This window comes from Colletotrichum chrysophilum, assembly GCF_026319265.1.
Source record: "Colletotrichum chrysophilum strain AFK26 chromosome Unknown scaffold_2, whole genome shotgun sequence".
Classification (NCBI taxonomy): Eukaryota; Fungi; Ascomycota; class Sordariomycetes; order Glomerellales; family Glomerellaceae; genus Colletotrichum; species Colletotrichum chrysophilum.
Genome location: NW_026517289.1, coordinates 80,194 through 96,115, shown reverse-complemented (window position 1 = coordinate 96,115; position 15,922 = coordinate 80,194). Strand labels below are relative to the sequence as shown.

Sequence of the window (15,922 nt, the reverse complement as noted above, 5' to 3'; positions counted from 1 at the left end):
TTCTGAGTTTGGAGAAGGCCCATTTTTTTCACCGATGATTGCCGCGGAACGGACGTGTGGCACACGGACCCGAGCATTGTGGCTGAGACACTAACAGGTTTCACCCAGATCACCAATAGAAAGCTGTTAACCAAAGATAAGAAGACAAAGTCGTTGTATTAATGAGTGCTCTGCTTGAATAAAGAATGCTCATCTGTTGAAGATGTGTCCGTCGTGATAACCTATTTCCCCCGGCACCTCGTCCATCTAATCTATAACAATGTTGTCGTGTGTCGTATACTGTGTGCGTCTAGTCGTTGCGTGTCGTATCAAATGAATGTCATAATCATTGCGGTCGTTGCCGATTCATCCGTTCTCGTCCATCATAACCCGTCATTAACCTCCGGCTGATGTAATGTTGAATTTCCTGCGCCATCGAATTAGGTTTTGAAAGTCGCTTCCCGACGGACAGGTTCATGTTACCTTAGTCTCAGCGTCGCCCTTTGCTAGTTCAAGTTCTCAAAAAGACCTCCTTCCTCACGGATGAGGAGGAGATTGGAGCGATCGGGGCCCCTTCGCGACTCACGGCGTGTCAAGGCCCTCCACGACTCGGCCGCACTTTGGACATCTTCCACATCGCCGTCGTGTTCGGCGGCTCTGGGCTCGACCGCCGGGACGACTTCGGCATCCTCCTCAGAACCATCAAGGTCCGAGTCCTCCGGGTCGTCATGGTGGGAATGCACGTCACGTGCTTTGGCAGGGGCTCCTGCCGGACTGCCATCTTCATAGACGTAAGCGGTAAACGTCTGAGTGAGGGTCGTCTTGCATCGCGTACCGGTCGTAGTAGCTGTTCCATATGCGGTGGTCATGGGGTTTCCGGCACCACCTGCGCCTGCACCTGAGTTTGTTAGAAAGGGGGCGGGGACGATAGGACCTACACCAGGGTTGTTAGTAGCTCCAGGGTTCAACGGGTTGGACGCCACGGGGTTGGAAGCTGCCGGCGGGTTGGTAGCCCCGGGGTTGGGTGCTACGGGGTTGGAGGCCGAGAACAGGTTGGAAACCGGCGGATTGGCCGACTTTACCGGGGAGACACCAGGGCCGGGGGTAGCGACGGGCGCCGGGTTGCCTCCCGTGATGGCCGGGGCCGGGGTCTGTACGGCGCCGCCACTCGGCGAGCTGCCGCCGGACGCGATGATGGCGGAGATCTGCGTCTCGATCGACTGAATGAGCTTGAGGAGATCCTGGAGGGCTTGCTGGGAGATCTGGAGGTTCTGTCTCTTTTCGATGTCGGCGGTCGCAATGGTCGAGATGCTGGTGGTGTCCCCGTCGGGCTTCAGATGGCCGCCCTTGTAGTTGCTCAAGAACTCGCCCAGCTGGTTGTCGAGGTCCTCCAGTTGGTCGGTGAGAGCGCGGGTCGAGAGCTGGGCCTCTTGGATCGAGTCGATCTCGCCGGATCGGCCGCGCATGATGGCACTGGACGCGCCCTGGAAGGCGACGTGCAGGATGACGCCCGCTTGAAGAATCTTGGTGATGAAATGCATGTTGGAATGTTGCGCGTTTTACAATGAGTAGTGAGTAGTTAATCCATTCAACACGGCTGTCGAGACTTCTCGAGCCCCTGATATAGGTTTGTGGCATTGCTGCCGTTGTAAATATAGCAACGCATTCCAGTCGGCGGCAGCTTGCCGCTGATGCGATGGCATTCCTGCTGGTGTATGGTTCCTTGGTCAATGGCCGATCAACGATAGCTGAGAGGAGAAAAGACGGTGGATGTTGTCTCTCCGAGGCCAGGAAATAACGATCGTTGTAGATGGACTGCATCTAGAGCCTGTGGTTGGCGACGGCGTAAGACCTCTGGCATTTTCAATTCTCGCGATGGCCGCGCGGTGCTTGCGCATACAATAGACGGCTGGTATTGTGGGTCGGGAGATGGTGCAAGAGTGTGGCACAGGAAGAAATCATGGCGATGAAGCCGTTCACGGAAGTAACTCTGGATTGTGGAGCGTTGCAGGCGTCGGGGTGGTTTCGGGGATGCACGGCGAAGTTTGGCTTTGGGGGATGACGACAGAGCAAGCTCCCTTCTGGTACGGACGGTGGTGATGATCGGCCGTGGGCGACGGTGATGCATGACGCAGTCAGAAAAGAGACATCCCTGAGGTGGATTTGGGGTACGGATCAAACGCAAGTCTAACGGGCACTCGTAGTGGACGGTGATAGTATTCGCACGGATGCGATGAAACGGGACTGAATGGCTGATGGCTCGCGAGTGAGTGTTTGTCGCCGGCCTGCTCATGCTGACCGCCGAAAAGAAGATGGTTTCTTCCCCACTCACGAGACGTGTGCAAAAAAGACGAAGCCTGCGTCGCCTACTCGTCTGTCTGCGTTCTCTCTGGGCGACAGGAGCGAGGCGTTGGTCTCGACTTAATGTGGTTGTCGATTCTTACTGGTGATCTTGGACTGTGTAAGGGGCGTATTGCAATGATGGTGGGCGAATTCTCGGGATGCGTGCGGTAATGCGGTGAGACGAACGGAGCTGTTCCCTTTTCTTCTTTTCGTGGGATTCACCCAGCGGCTTGGGCGGGTTCCCGGATGTCGCTCTGGCCTCATCTCGCGCCACTTGGCTTTCCATTTTCTGTTGGCGTCCGGTTGGGATGCTTGACCCTCGGGAGTTCGATTGGCTCTCGTCAAGTGGGATTGGAGTTGGGGGTGAAAGCATTTTTTTGTATCCATCTGACAGGGAAGTGTGACCACGGCAAATGCGGGAGGTTTGGCAGCCCAGCCTCTTTCCACAGCGTTTAGGGCTCCCATTCCCAACAATGGGGGCCGGCTCGCCGCGAGGTCATCGTCGATACCGGTGCTCTTGATATGTCTGTGAAGGCAGGCGAAAGTCTTTGAACATGCCCACAGACAGCACTCTGCCCTTCGAGTTTCGCGAGACGAGAGGTTGCAAATTGCAAGGAGTGGTGATGTAAATGACGGGTGCAGGGAAGGCAGATTGCGATGGTTCTTTGGCCACTCCGACGCCCCCATCAGCGAGCCCACGATGTTCCAACCCGGGCTTGGTTGATGTCCGCTCGATGTTGGTCATTCACTTCACTGTGTTTGTCCGACCCGGCTTCTCCCTGCTCGTAGATGATCTTGCTGAATCGGCGCCTACCCCGTTTTCAGGACTCAGGACCGGTTGGTTGGGAAGGTTGATGCAGGTTGCTATCTGTCTCCCAGCGGTTCCTCGGCCGTCCATGCCTTCCTTGGTCATGCAATGGGAGGAATTGCGGCCTGGAGTGTGAATGATGGTACACGCAGGCTTTAAACGCCCAAAGTTCACCTCCCCGGGTTGTGTGTTCAAGGGGATTCCAGGCTGAAATGGAAGCCTGTAGTGGGCATCACCAATTCAAGGTTCCAGGCTGCTCCAAACAAAGTGCTGGAGTGCGCCGGCCAAGCGTCCTGAGCCGCTGGATCGTGGTGATGTGTTAGCTTGAGACCTGAGTGTTATCCCCTTGATCCTCGCCGACCGAGTATCCGAACCCATTGATCCCGCTGCAACTTTCTGCGGGTGCGTCCGAAAAAATCGACCACAGCTGCAGCTTTTTTCCCAGTGGTTGTTTGTCATCGCCAGCCCCGTTTCTGGCCGACAATGAGTACACGTCTTGTGAGATTGAGTGCATCTCGCTCATGGTGCATCGCGGTGAGTAAGGCGGTCGAGGCATTAGTGCGTGGCCCGTATTTTTATTTTTCTGGTCGTCCTCCATGGTTGCAGGATCGCCGGGTCTTTGTCGTCACGGCGTGTCATGACCCTGAGGGAAATAAGTCGCTGTACATAAAGTCTGAAAGGGCCATGGATCATCGTCCGGTGTCCCGCGAGGTGGTTGTGGAGAGTGCGAAATGTAGCGTGCTATCGCCATTTTTCGAGTCAAGCCATGCCTGAAGGGGTAAGAGACAGCTGGGCCTTGTCGCGAGGTGTCGAAGTGTTTCGCCCTCGCCCTGACAATGGATGTAGGGCAGACTGGATGAAATGCTGCTGCTGCTGCTGCGGGCGGGATGCAGAGGGCATCTCGCGAATTAAGGTATTGCCTGAGGCATGGCATGGAGCATGGAGCATCGATCAAGATGAATGAGAGACAAGCGACTGGCTCGGGGCAAGAAGGGCGGGAGACCAAGAGATGACGCTTCGGACGACTGAAGAGAAGGGGGATGGATGAAGAGGAGAAAAAGGCAAGCTTCCGTGGCTTCCTGGGCCGCTACTCGCTGAGTTCAGTGAAGCAAGCAAGCAAGCCCCAAGACCTGATGCATCCTTGGTGGATGAGATGGATGCTCTCGTTGCTACGAAAAGGTACGAATACTTTACTGAGAGTGAGAGTATTGAGGCCGGCGGCGGAAGCGGAGGGTGCCGCGGTACGTATCCTTTGATTAAATGGCACCTCTCACGCTCACCCTTCACCCTTCACCTCGGCGCGAAGTACCTCCTGGGCGGGAAGGTACTTGGCCGTGGATGCTGCGCGCTGCGCGAAGCCCTGCGTGATGCAGCTCCTTCTGCGCGTAAATAGCAAGATTGGCCTTGTACCCCTGTACTTCTGGAAGGGGGAAAACCCCACCCGTGCATCCCTTTCCGGACCTACCACGGGCCCCCCCCAGGTCCCAGGCTCTCGCTTACCCACAACTGCGGCGCTGGCTGCTGCTGCGCGCGAGAGGAAGCGAAAGCTGGAGGTCAATTCTTGACGGAGAGTGAGAGAGCGAGAGCCCAGCACCACGCACCACTCACCCAGCACCCAACCCAGCATGAGAACCGTTTATTGTCACGCCGCCTGGTCTGGCGCTCTCTCGAAAATGAGACGCCAAACTTACCAGATGGATTCCCCCATAAAATAAAAATTCTCTCCTGTCCCCCATCAGATTTCCCACCCATCCTCCCATTCCATCTATCGCATCGTCGTCGCTGCAAACCATCACCACCTCGCCGCCGCCCGACCCGAACACTGACCTGCGAGTCGCCGACGCCAGAATAATCTGCCTGCCTGCCTGCGAAATCCGCACCTCACCGGAAACGCAACGCAACGCACCGCACCGCACCGCACCCAACGCCCAAAAAACCTTGCCAATCCCATCCCCCTACCCACAAGCCAGATCACAACCTAACCGTGGCCATTGGATGACCGGCTCGACCGCCACCCTGTTGATCAAAGCAGCTGTATCCCCGACAAAGCCAACCCTTCTACTTCTACAGCTCCCCGTCGCCTCCCCTTCGAACTTTCCTTCGTCACCACCATTTTTACACGTCTAATCATCACGCCTGACTATCCCATCCATCACTCAACACCACATTTATCGAAATGTCATCCACAATAGGTGTCCGACGCAAGTCGACCGGAGGCAAGGGCGGCCTCATCATCACCCTTACGGTCAGCGCCGAGAGATTGAAGGAAATCCTTGAGCCCACACCCGCCAAGGAGGAGTCCCCCGTCAAGATGGACGTCGACGAGACCAGCGAGTCAAAGGAGAACCAAGAATCACAGGACTCTCCTGCCACCTCCGCGACCCTGGCTGCTCCCGCTGCCACGAACGGCGAGAATGCCTCCGACTCAAACCCTGCGACCCCTGCTGCAGGTGGAACACCAGCTCCCACATCCATGGGACCTCCTCTCGAAGGCAAGAAAAAGGGCACCAAACGCGGTGCCGGTGCTGCCAACGGTCTTGGACCGGACGGCTTGCCCAAGGTTCGTGGCAAGCCTGGACCTAAGAAGAAAGCCAGACTGTACGTGACATCTCTACCATGCATTTGCACCCACGCATACTAACATATTCACAGGGAGGACGGTACGATCGATCCGAATGCCCGGTCTGGAGCCGCAGGACATAAGCTCGGCCCCAAGGCGAACCAGGGAGCTATCAACGCTGGACTACGTGCTCTTGACCGGTCGGGCAAGCCGTGTCGCAAATGGGCAAAGGGTGGCTTCGTCCTCAAGAGCTTCACTGGCATCGTCTGGGAGGTTCCCCGTTGGACCGCGCCTCCTAAGCTGTTGCTCGAGTCCACTGCCGAGGGATCGGCTGCTGCCTCAGCAGATAGCAGCGCCAAGGAAAACAAGGAGAACGAGCAAGTAAAGAGCGACGCCAACAGCGCTGTCAACAGCGGCGTCGAAGCCGAAGTACGGAGTGCGCCCGGCAGTGTTCCCGCCAGCTCCCCCGCGCCGATGGCTATATCTGCCGCGTGATCGACCGCCGATGGTGCTACACTTTTCTTCCATTTCATCACTTAGGCAGAGACACGCTGAGAGTGTCCCGTGCATGTACACTGCATGTACACAGAGGCTTGGAGTTTGATGGGCAAGGGGGAAAAGGTACGGAGACGGACAGCATCTGTCAGGCACGTTTGCCAGGAGTTTTCAGAATTGGATTAGGCGTTGTGTGCGGCATTAGTCCGCTGGCGTTCATGGGATTCGGAATATCGGTTCAGCGCGGTAGCTACCACGGGGAAGGCGTTCTTATGGACAGACACAAAGTGTACACTATGAAGTTTGCGCATGCACGAGGAGTCGCCCATCGGGCGATAGAATTGACGGACTTTTCAAAACTGAAGTCCTATTGGCATTGATGTTGTATGTGTGGATTGCGTTGGCATGACCGAAAAGAGCCGGGCGTTAGTGCCGAAAGCCTCGGCGACAGAAGCGTCCCACTCCAGAGGAGATTGAATCATGAGGGTGGTGCGTACGCGGCAGGCGAGGTGTTTGGCGATTGGAAGGTTTGTACGATAAGCCGTCCGTCTGAGTCTGGAATATGCATCCAGCTCAGCTCTGACCCGTCATACAGGATAATCTCGTCGCAAGATTATTTGCATCGAGTGCATCCAAAAGGAACGACAAACTGATTGAAAGCGGCGGGTGATGGCTCTTTGGGGCACCGCGGTGGTCGGTGTTGTGGTTCATCAGCGCCCAAAGGGCTGTGGAAACCCACTGTCAAAAAAGCATTGGTACCCTCCTGTCATTATTCCCCCATCGAGCGCGTTTGCCTCGTTGCGATGGAGAGAGGCTGGAACGTTGAACGTTGGTGACAGGTCGGATCATTACCTAAGCACCCAGGGGGGCTGGGCTGCCAGAGCCCCGGACCAAGGTGGGCACCATGATTACCTAACTTACAGTGCCAGATTCCGATTTCACACTATGTGATGACAGCACTTCCCCTTCTCTTTGATGTTTGTCCAGACGTCTCACCCATCATGCGATCTTTGTTCTCGAGGACGAGTTTTACCAAAACAACCCTAAACATGGACACCGTCATGCTGGACACGTGTATGCCGGCCCAATCTCTTCATCAGGAGGGAGTCCAAGGGGCTTTGCATCCCATCTGGCTATACGTAGGTACAGTGCGATGAGCTGCATATGCCGATAGCACGGTCTCAACCTCTTGCACTAGGAATCCCTGGACAGCACTGGCTGCAGTAGGGGGACTGCTGTGACTGGTCCCGTTTGGCGCCTCAACTGGTCGACTAGGCTCGAACAATGACCTGCTCTTGTGATTATTTAGCGGACGCTCAGGACGGGCCAAGACCAGCAGCGAATCAGTCGTCCGGGCGCTGGGAGGATGCAACTCACCACCCGTCCCTCCCAAGCACTCAAGGTACCTTGCCTTACCTTCTGCCTCACCACACCTCACCTCTTGCCTGCCAGGTGCGGAGATTCCCACTCAACCACTTCACTGTCATCGCCGCGATAAACGAGCTGCACTACACTGCCACCTCTGCACTGACGAGTGCACCCTCTGCCGTGCACTTCCAGATCTTTTGGTAGAGCCAAATATACTTTGATTCTGTCGAGGCTGCTTCCGTGGCCACCCTCAAACACACCAACATCGTAATAGTGCGAACCGATCTGTATCCGTCCCAGCACGCCATTCCGAACCCGATTGCTGGTTCGACGCTCCGACGAGCTCCCGTTTTACCAGACCTGCCCGACTGCCTGGCTCATCTCATACCGCCCATTCGAACAGACCCATCCCCCACAGGCTCGACACACCTGCCTAGTTATTCCGTGAAGCTCGGGTTGCGGCTTCTCGGGGCTTTGCGAAGCTCCTAGAACGTGACAGGTGCGCCGAGCTCGCCGCCGCCGCCTTCCCCCACGATCCCCGACCCCTCCACCATGACGAACCCGTTCCATGGTTCTTCGCATTATACCGATTCCAACACGCCTATCAGCAGCTCTGATCTCCTCCCACGACGCTTCTCCTACGCCTCAGTCGCCTCTGGAGCACCCCCCACCCTTAACCCACCTTACCTCTCCCATCCAGGACGGACCTCGGTCATCTCTCAGATTCTAAACTCCTCTGACGATATCACCTTCGAAGCCCCCGCGAGCAGCTACGATCCGAGCAGGGGCGGCGATATGGATGAGGACAGGAACGGCGCCAGCCTCAACGGGGCGTCCGGGCGGTATTCGCGGGGTCAGCAAGCTCCTTCCTTCTCGAGGGTCTTTGATATGTTCATGTCGGCCCCGGCAGGTGATTCATCAGGTGTCGCAAATGGAAATGGGAGTGGGTTTTTTGTCCCCTCATACCTGGCTGGTTCAACGTACGTCCAGAGGCTGGAGGATGCGCACTGGGCGAAGTTGCAAGCGCAGAAAGATTCTCAGGCGGCCCAGGTGCAGGGTGCTGGAAACCTGACCGCGAGCGCCAGCAGCGTCAGTCTTCACGGCAAGCCGGCTTCACATCGCGGCGTGAACTATGACGTGATCGAGAAGCCCCCCGCGTTTGAGGAGGACGAGTCGTTTACCCCGCTGCCAACGAGGTGGAACCGAGACGACAAGTATGGAGCTTTGGACATTCTGTCAGACGGGTTGGAGGTCAGGTATATCGGGCCGCGAGGACAAACAGAACGCGACCACGAGGCCTACAGTATACGGGCCGACTATCATATGCCACCACAATGCGGTATCTACTATTTTGAGGTTCAGATTCTGTCAGGAAAGCGAGACGAGTAGGTGACGCAAACGATGGTGAACATTCACAGGTAACTGACGACCGCCTACAGTATGACGATCGGTATCGGGTTCTCGGCGAAGACGGTAGCGCTGTCGCGGCCTCCGGGTTGGGAACCAGACTCTTGGGGCTACCACAGCGACGACGGTCACTGCTACGCCGGGCAGAACGGCGGCAAAGCCTACGGTCCGCCATTCACCGCGTCGGACGTGATCGGATGCGGTATCAACTTCCGCACGGGCTGTGCCTTTTTCACAAAGAACGGACATATACTTGGTACGGGCATCTTGTCTCTTGGCAAAGTCCAGTCCCCGAAGTTGAATTCGACTGACATGGTGTTACTAGGCACGGCGTTCCGCGAAATCGGAAAAGGAAATAACCTCTACCCCACAGTTGGGCTGAAGAAGTCAGGGGAGCACGTGCGAGTCAACTTTGGCCGAAGCCCCTTTGTTTTTGACATTGTGGGAATGATGACTGTAAGTTCCTTCGATTTTGTTGTGTCATACAACTGGACTTCCAGAGTCAAGCGTAGCGTTTTGCTGCATGTCTTGCATGCCTGCAGTGTCTGTTATGCGCTTGTCGTTGAGCCCCTTCGTTGGAGAGCATACTTTAATACATGTTTGTCGATTTGCAAAGGATGCACGAGTTGTACTTATAAACCGTTTGTAATGTCATTTGCTAACCTTTCGACTCTTTAGGCGGAAAAAGCCCGCGTCCAAAATGAGATCGCTGAGACGAGCACATTGAGTCTCGCGCCGTCAATGAATGAGACGGAGCTGATCCAAGCCCTGGTAGGTTCCTGTATGGCCAGCTCTACGGGGTGACGGCTTACACAGAGACAGGTACTTCAATTCTTACAGCATGACGGTTATGTCGAAACGGCGAGAGCATTTGCAGAGGAGATCAACGCCGAGAAAAAGGCGCTGAGTCTCGACCCGAATGCTCCCATCGAGGGGATTAATGTCAAAGACGATGAGCATGCTAACAAGCGGCAACGTAAGTTGGTTGGGATGGTCTTGTTTTAGTCAGACTAACAAAACGCAGGCATCCGAAGAGCTGTGCTGGAGGGCGACATCGACAGGGCACTTAAGTACACCAACGCTTCGTATCCCCAGGTTCTCAAAGACAACGAGCCGGTCTACTTCAAATTACGTTGTCGCAAGTTCATCGAAATGGTCCGATCCGGCGCAGAGCTGAGGGCGGCTGCGGAGGGTAAGAAAAGCAATGGGCACTCCGGCGGCGTTGACCTTAGTGCTTCAGCAATGGACCTCGATGCCAACGGCGCCGAGAATGGCGCGTGGGACCAGATGGACACCGAGGATTCTGAGGGCGGCGCGCCTCTCGGCATCGACGAACTGGAGCTGGCCACCTTGCAGTACGGCCAGACTCTCCAGGCGGAGTTCAAGAATGACCCGCGACGAGAGGTATCGAAACACTTGCAAGACATCTACTCGTTGCTCGCATATAGCAACCCCTTGTTGGAGAAGGATGTTGCCCATCTCCTTGACAGGAAAGGACGCATAGCAGTAGCAGAGGAACTCAACTCTGCGATTCTTTGTGAGCATCCATGATCCCGCCGCCTCGTACTTCAACTAACGCGTTACGTAGTGTCATTGGGCAAGTCATCTCGGGCTGCTCTCGAAAAGGTCTACGCTCAAACGAGCGTTCTGCTGGACGACTTGCGAGAAAACGGCGGACCAGGCGCCTTCGTATCGTTACAGGACGTCATCGAAGATATCCCAAAGTCTCCCTACTAGGGGAGGCAACTCTGTGACTAGCCAACCAGCAAACAGCGGGCTTCTAGGCTTACCGGGACATCATAGATGGTATTCCATTATTCTTGTGCACTTTTTAGAATGCCGTGCCTTCTGCCACTCCACTACTTTTCTTATACTCATATTATTGGCGTCAGGCTTCGTCTTGGTGGGGGGTGGTGACTTTTACAGTCGGCTCTTGAGGATTCTTGCATTGGCTGATGCGACGGATGGGTAGTTTACATAGGTCTTCAGTTGGGGCGTATGTCGCCGCCGCACAAATGGACATGCTACTACTGTTCATACGTCTTGCCCATTCTGCCAGCGCTGGAGTGACCCGCATGATGACGCCTGCTCGTGAGTTTGATTCTATCATGTCATGACATGCTGGTATCGTTTCAGTCATGTAATCTACACACCCTTTTGGGGGCTCTAGATATAATACAAGCTTTCCCTCCTAATCTTCTTCTCTTTACATTTCTTCGGGGAAGCACATCTTTAGCAACCTCTTCCGATGCTTCGCGAGAGCAGGGAACTCCTTCACCAGCTCCACTAGCTTGCGGTCGACCCAGCCGAACTGCTCGTCCAGCAACAGATGAGTATACGCAAAGACGGAGGCGTCGAACAACGTCGGCTCCTCAGCGCCAAAGAACCATCCCGTGCCGCCGCTGCCGCTCTCGTCGAGTAAGGTGGCCAGCGCCTCGAACGCGTCGCGCGCGTCGGCGTATATCCGCGACGGGTCGACCACGGCGGTCCGCGTCGTCCTCAGGACGAGGGCCTCGGCGGCGGAGGTGGTCTGGTGCCGCAGCGTGAGGCGGACGATGGCGTTGGTGGAGGCCGGGTCGATGTAGAGGCGGGAGAGGAGGGGCGCGTTGGCTGGGGAGAGGTAGAGGGCGTGGAGCCAGGCGGTGCGGACGCGGGTGTCGAGGAGGGCTTCGTAGGCTTGGAGGCGGCTTGCTGGAGGCGGGGGCGGTTGTTTTGAGGAGGGGTTCTGGGAGAGGGCCCAGGTCTCGAGTCTGGAGCCGGCGCTGATGGGGCGCGAGGGTATCGAGGGTTGGAGGTAGGGGAGGGCGCCGGAGGGGGAGGCGTGGTTTGTGGAGGGGCAGGTGCGGAAGTGTACGCCTGCTATCTTGAGGAAGGTCTGGATGGAGAGAGGCGCGGGTTAGCTGGGAGTGACCTCGGAGGGGATAGAGGCGATGATTCGGACTGACCTGCCACTTTAGACACGAGGGGTTGAAGCTCGGTCGGCCCCTCGGGGCATCGTCGTCCGTGGTGAAGACATAGAGGATCGGGATGTCGCCGCGGGGAGGGGAGCGGATGGGGAGGTCATTCGGGGGCAGTGTGACGAGCGGGAAGCGGCGGAAGAGGGCGGCGATTGGGGCGGGGACGTCGAACAAGTTCCTCGGAGGGTGTTCCGGCATGGCTGCGGTGTCGCGCCGGGGAGGTCGGCGGAGGGGTGGCGGCGAGGAGGGGTTGTGTGCGAGGCCGAGAAGGAGGGGTGAGGGCACGCGCGCGCCGCGATGAGGGAAGCGGAGCTCTGGTCCGGACGACGGAGCTGCCCCAGGATGGAGATGAGATTGTCAGGATACGCTGTAAGGTACGTAGCGTCGAAGGAGGGGTCCTCGGGTTTCGTATCGATTCTCGTGCTGGCCGCGTCTCGCGTGCTATCCTTTTTTTTTTTTTTCTTGCCCCCGGCGTGGTGTTGTCTCCTTGTTGGTCCGTGGGAGAGAGGAGCGAGACGGAGGAAGCTCGTTGGTTGGTCGGAGCTACGTTGCCAACCTGGGTTCCTTAGTGCGTACCTTACTGCGTAGGCTACGGATTCACTTGCATTTGCTGCTGGCAGGGCCGGGGCGTCCGTCGGTCGGTGGAGTCTCGGAACGGAAACGACCATGCAGCAGCAGCAGTGAGAGAATTGCAGATTATCGCGTTGCGCTTCTTTACTTCACCGCCCATCTGCCGCCCGGAGTAATTTATCGCGTCCCCATGCGAGATAAGAGGATATCTGAGTTTCCTTCTTTCTCGGCGCATTTGAGGGGTCGGGTGGTGCGAGACGGGAGCCGCTTGATAGCCTGGACTGCTAGTGTGGCACGAGTTTGCTTGACTGGCGCTGGTGCAATGCAAAGGACTAAGATTTCTTGATGAAGCGATCTGGGCTGGTATCATGCACCCCCGGTTGGAAAGGGATTCCCGTTCGTGGAGTGGTCTGGTTAAGCTGTTGTGCTGCTTGGAAGGCTTGCTTGCACCTGCAGACGACTGCATGTCTTGCTACCTTAGCAGCGGGTTTGCGGCGTTGTAAATGGACCCTGGATTTGCTTCTCGCCCTGAGCTACCGTTACAGTTCTATCACTCTGGCAATATCGTACACCTCTCGTGTCTAGCTTCCATGACGCTTCTCCTGCAATGATCGGGGACGGACGCAGAGGTTGTGCGACAGCGCTGCTGGTCCCATCGACCGCCTGGGCAGGTAGCCAGATGGGTCGGTATCCGTCCAGGACTCCAGGTATCCGTGCAGGCGACGGCGGAAATATCGAGCAGAAAGACGACAACAGGATGGAGCCGGCCGAGGTGAATCAAACGCTCGCCGTCCGCCCGAAGAACCCAACCCCGGCTCGGTGAAGTCCCCGTTGGTTTGGACCCTGGAGGCTGGCGACTGGACTCCTGGAGCAGCCCCCCGTCGGTGAGGTGGCTCCGGATTAATCGCGGCCAATTGAGAAATTCCAGGCGGACTGTGGACTGGCGGGTCGAGTTCAATTTCGATGTTCCTGTGAGCAAGGTGCCCCTCGGTGATCTCGGGCAAATTCCTCGCTCAATTGCAAAGCCGTACGGATAGTTGGCCTCCCTCGTTCGATTCCTGCCAACTCTCTTTTTGAGTTGCTGGATCAAACATACCCGCAGGGACACCGCCTGGCCACTTGGGCAGTGCCGCATCACACACACGTACTCGAGTGCCGCTTGAGAAGGCCAAGCTTTTGGGTTGACGGGACGGCTGACAGCGTGATGACAGACAGTCATGAACAGCTGCAGACGGGGAACGACACCAGCCTGCCGCGACTCGTGCACAAGATGCAAGTGCATGCGCCCAGGCAGGAAGGGCAAGACACCATCCACACACACACACTTGCCATGCTTTTCTGGCCACGGCAAGCTTGGGCATATCTTTCGACGCCCGACCTTCCCCCCGTGTGCGTACCTAGTCGACCAGGCGAGGGCGAGCTAGTGAATCTCTGAGGCCATCAACAGAGACCGCAGTTGCATTATTACCAACACCAACGCTTGCGGTCTACCAAGAAGTAGCGGACCAGCGCTGCATGTCTTCAAGGATTGGTCTGGGAAGAACCTTCCTAACGAGCGGTGGTGATGCTTCCCATCCGAGACGCATCTGGACGGCTTCCAAACGAGGTTACGCATCTCGGTTCGGCTGGATGCTGGAGCAACAAGTTCCGGATGCTGCGCTGCACATGCGAATCGCAACACTGCTATTACGGGTGACTGAAAGCAAACCAAGGCACCAAGGCAGAAGAAAGAAAGAACAAAAATTTTACTCTGTCTGTTCCAGTTTGTTTCGCCTGTCTCACGAGATTGCGCGATTCTGGCCCCCAGATCAGAAGAGAGTGGTTCTATCTGATCATCATTCTGTGTTACCCGCCCCGGGACATTCTCATCCCGAAGGTATTCCGAGCCTGGAGCGAAAAGGCAACGGGAAGCCCTGCGCGCGCTTGGCCCAAGAGCACGACTGGAGAAAAAAACTCCATTCTCCATGGGACTCGGGCGGGTCCAAGCCCATGGAGAGGCGGCGATAAGTGTGGGCATTGTGGGATGGGAAGATTGGGGACTGGGAAATCTCTATCCCGACATTTTCCGCATCTTTTTGCCCAAGCACCAGGCACATCCGCGTCCACCACCCACGGGATTATGCCGATGTCATTGATGAGTCGGAAAACAAGCGACGAGCGCGCAAAGTCGACGACGGCCGCCACGCCCCCAGCGCCAGTGAATGCCTGTGTGGGGAAACAAGGCAAGGTCGAAAACGGGAATTCCGTCAATGTCGTGTGGTCGTTCTTCACATGTTCCCCACCGACCGACCGGCCACCCCTGGACTTGGGACCACCTTGGATCTCCCGCCATCTGTCACTCACAGCTCTGAAGGCGCGTCCAGCCCATCGTCCGTCTGGTTCTGAGTAAGGGCAAGCGGTGCCTGGTGCACACCAAAGAGGCAAGGTATGGCGACAACAGTACACGATGGCCTCAGCGAGAGACAGAAAAAGACAAAATCACAAGCAAATGGGGGTTGGGAAAGCGAGTAAGAACAAGAGTCAACGGGGGCGCATCCCCCTTGATTTTGAGTTTCTCGCAGCTCCCCCGGGTTTTGTTACTCCATCCAGCAGCTTCGATTCGAGGCTTGTGATCATGCCTCCTCTCCTCGAGCTGTTTTCCAAGAATCCAGGCCATCCACGCCACTTCCCCCGCAATCCCGTTCGAGATAGAGTTCAGCCCGCACCAACCCACGCAACAGCCGCACTGTCATCACTCTACACGTTGCTGGTCTCGCCGTATCCGACGACAGACAGACAATCTTGGGACGGGAATCCACGCCGTGCCTCCCGGGGCCTAGAGCCTGCGCGGTGCGCGGTGACGAAAGCCAGCAACCTACCAGACAAGAGGGCAGAGAGGTCTCACTTTCGCATCGGATCGAAATCGAAAAGCCTCGTTTCGCTTTGCAGCCATCTCATCCATCGCCTGCCTCGGTTGGTATCGCGCACCGCATCTCTTCGTCTGTTCGGGCAAAGGATACTGCGTGCTGTCCTAGACTATGGATAAGATCGGACACGGAGACACACAAAGAGGAAGAACTGCCCGCGCAGATACAGGTCTTGACATGGGATACCGACCAGCATCCAGCAAACATGGACGTGGGATGGCGGCAGCAGCAGCAGCAGCAGCATCTGCAGGTGGGGCAGAGCATGTCATCGCCTGGCTGTTCCCTCCCTCGCCCTAGGCTGGAATCGAACGAGGCAGGCTTCGGTGCATTGGTTCTTGTTCCCAGGATCGCGTCGCCAGGGACGGTTGATGCGATCCAGTCAAGTTCAATGCGGAGAATTGGCTGAGGGACGAGAGAGAGAAGCGCTCACGTACCGGTACTTGGAGTCGACGCCCCCCATGTCCACCACGACATGCCGCCTCGCCCTACCCCACACAGCGAAACGCTCGCCGGCCTTCTGGCCGACCCC

At 56.8% G+C, this 15,922-nt stretch overlaps 4 protein-coding genes across 4 annotated transcripts; 2 read left to right on the top strand and 2 right to left on the bottom strand.

Annotated features, from left to right (window-relative positions):
- Positions 1-485: 485 nt before the first annotated feature.
- COL26b_000416 (uncharacterized protein) lies at positions 486-1,520 on the bottom strand (the record flags this gene model as incomplete). Its single annotated transcript, XM_053173385.1, has 1 exon — positions 486-1,520. One exon carries the CDS (start codon positions 1,518-1,520, stop codon positions 486-488), a length of 1,035 nt encoding a protein of 344 aa, XP_053042433.1.
- A 3,786-nt stretch (positions 1,521-5,306) lies between these two features.
- Positions 5,307-6,185, top strand: COL26b_000415 (uncharacterized protein; the record flags this gene model as incomplete). Its single annotated transcript, XM_053173384.1, has 2 exons — positions 5,307-5,728; positions 5,783-6,185. The coding sequence occupies 2 exons, from the start codon at positions 5,307-5,309 to the stop codon at positions 6,183-6,185; spliced, it is 825 nt and encodes a 274-aa protein (XP_053042432.1).
- Positions 6,186-8,105: 1,920 nt separating this feature from the next.
- On the top strand, positions 8,106-10,697 carry COL26b_000414 (uncharacterized protein; the record flags this gene model as incomplete). The annotated part of the gene is made up of 6 exons (XM_053173383.1): positions 8,106-8,938; positions 8,993-9,416; positions 9,639-9,731; positions 9,801-9,936; positions 9,985-10,497; positions 10,549-10,697. The coding sequence occupies 6 exons, from the start codon at positions 8,106-8,108 to the stop codon at positions 10,695-10,697; spliced, it is 2,148 nt and encodes a 715-aa protein (XP_053042431.1).
- A 469-nt stretch (positions 10,698-11,166) lies between these two features.
- On the bottom strand, positions 11,167-12,115 carry COL26b_000413 (uncharacterized protein; the record flags this gene model as incomplete). Its single annotated transcript, XM_053173382.1, has 2 exons — positions 11,167-11,835; positions 11,906-12,115. 2 exons carry the CDS (start codon positions 12,113-12,115, stop codon positions 11,167-11,169), a joined length of 879 nt encoding a protein of 292 aa, XP_053042430.1.
- Positions 12,116-15,922: the final 3,807 nt, after the last annotated feature.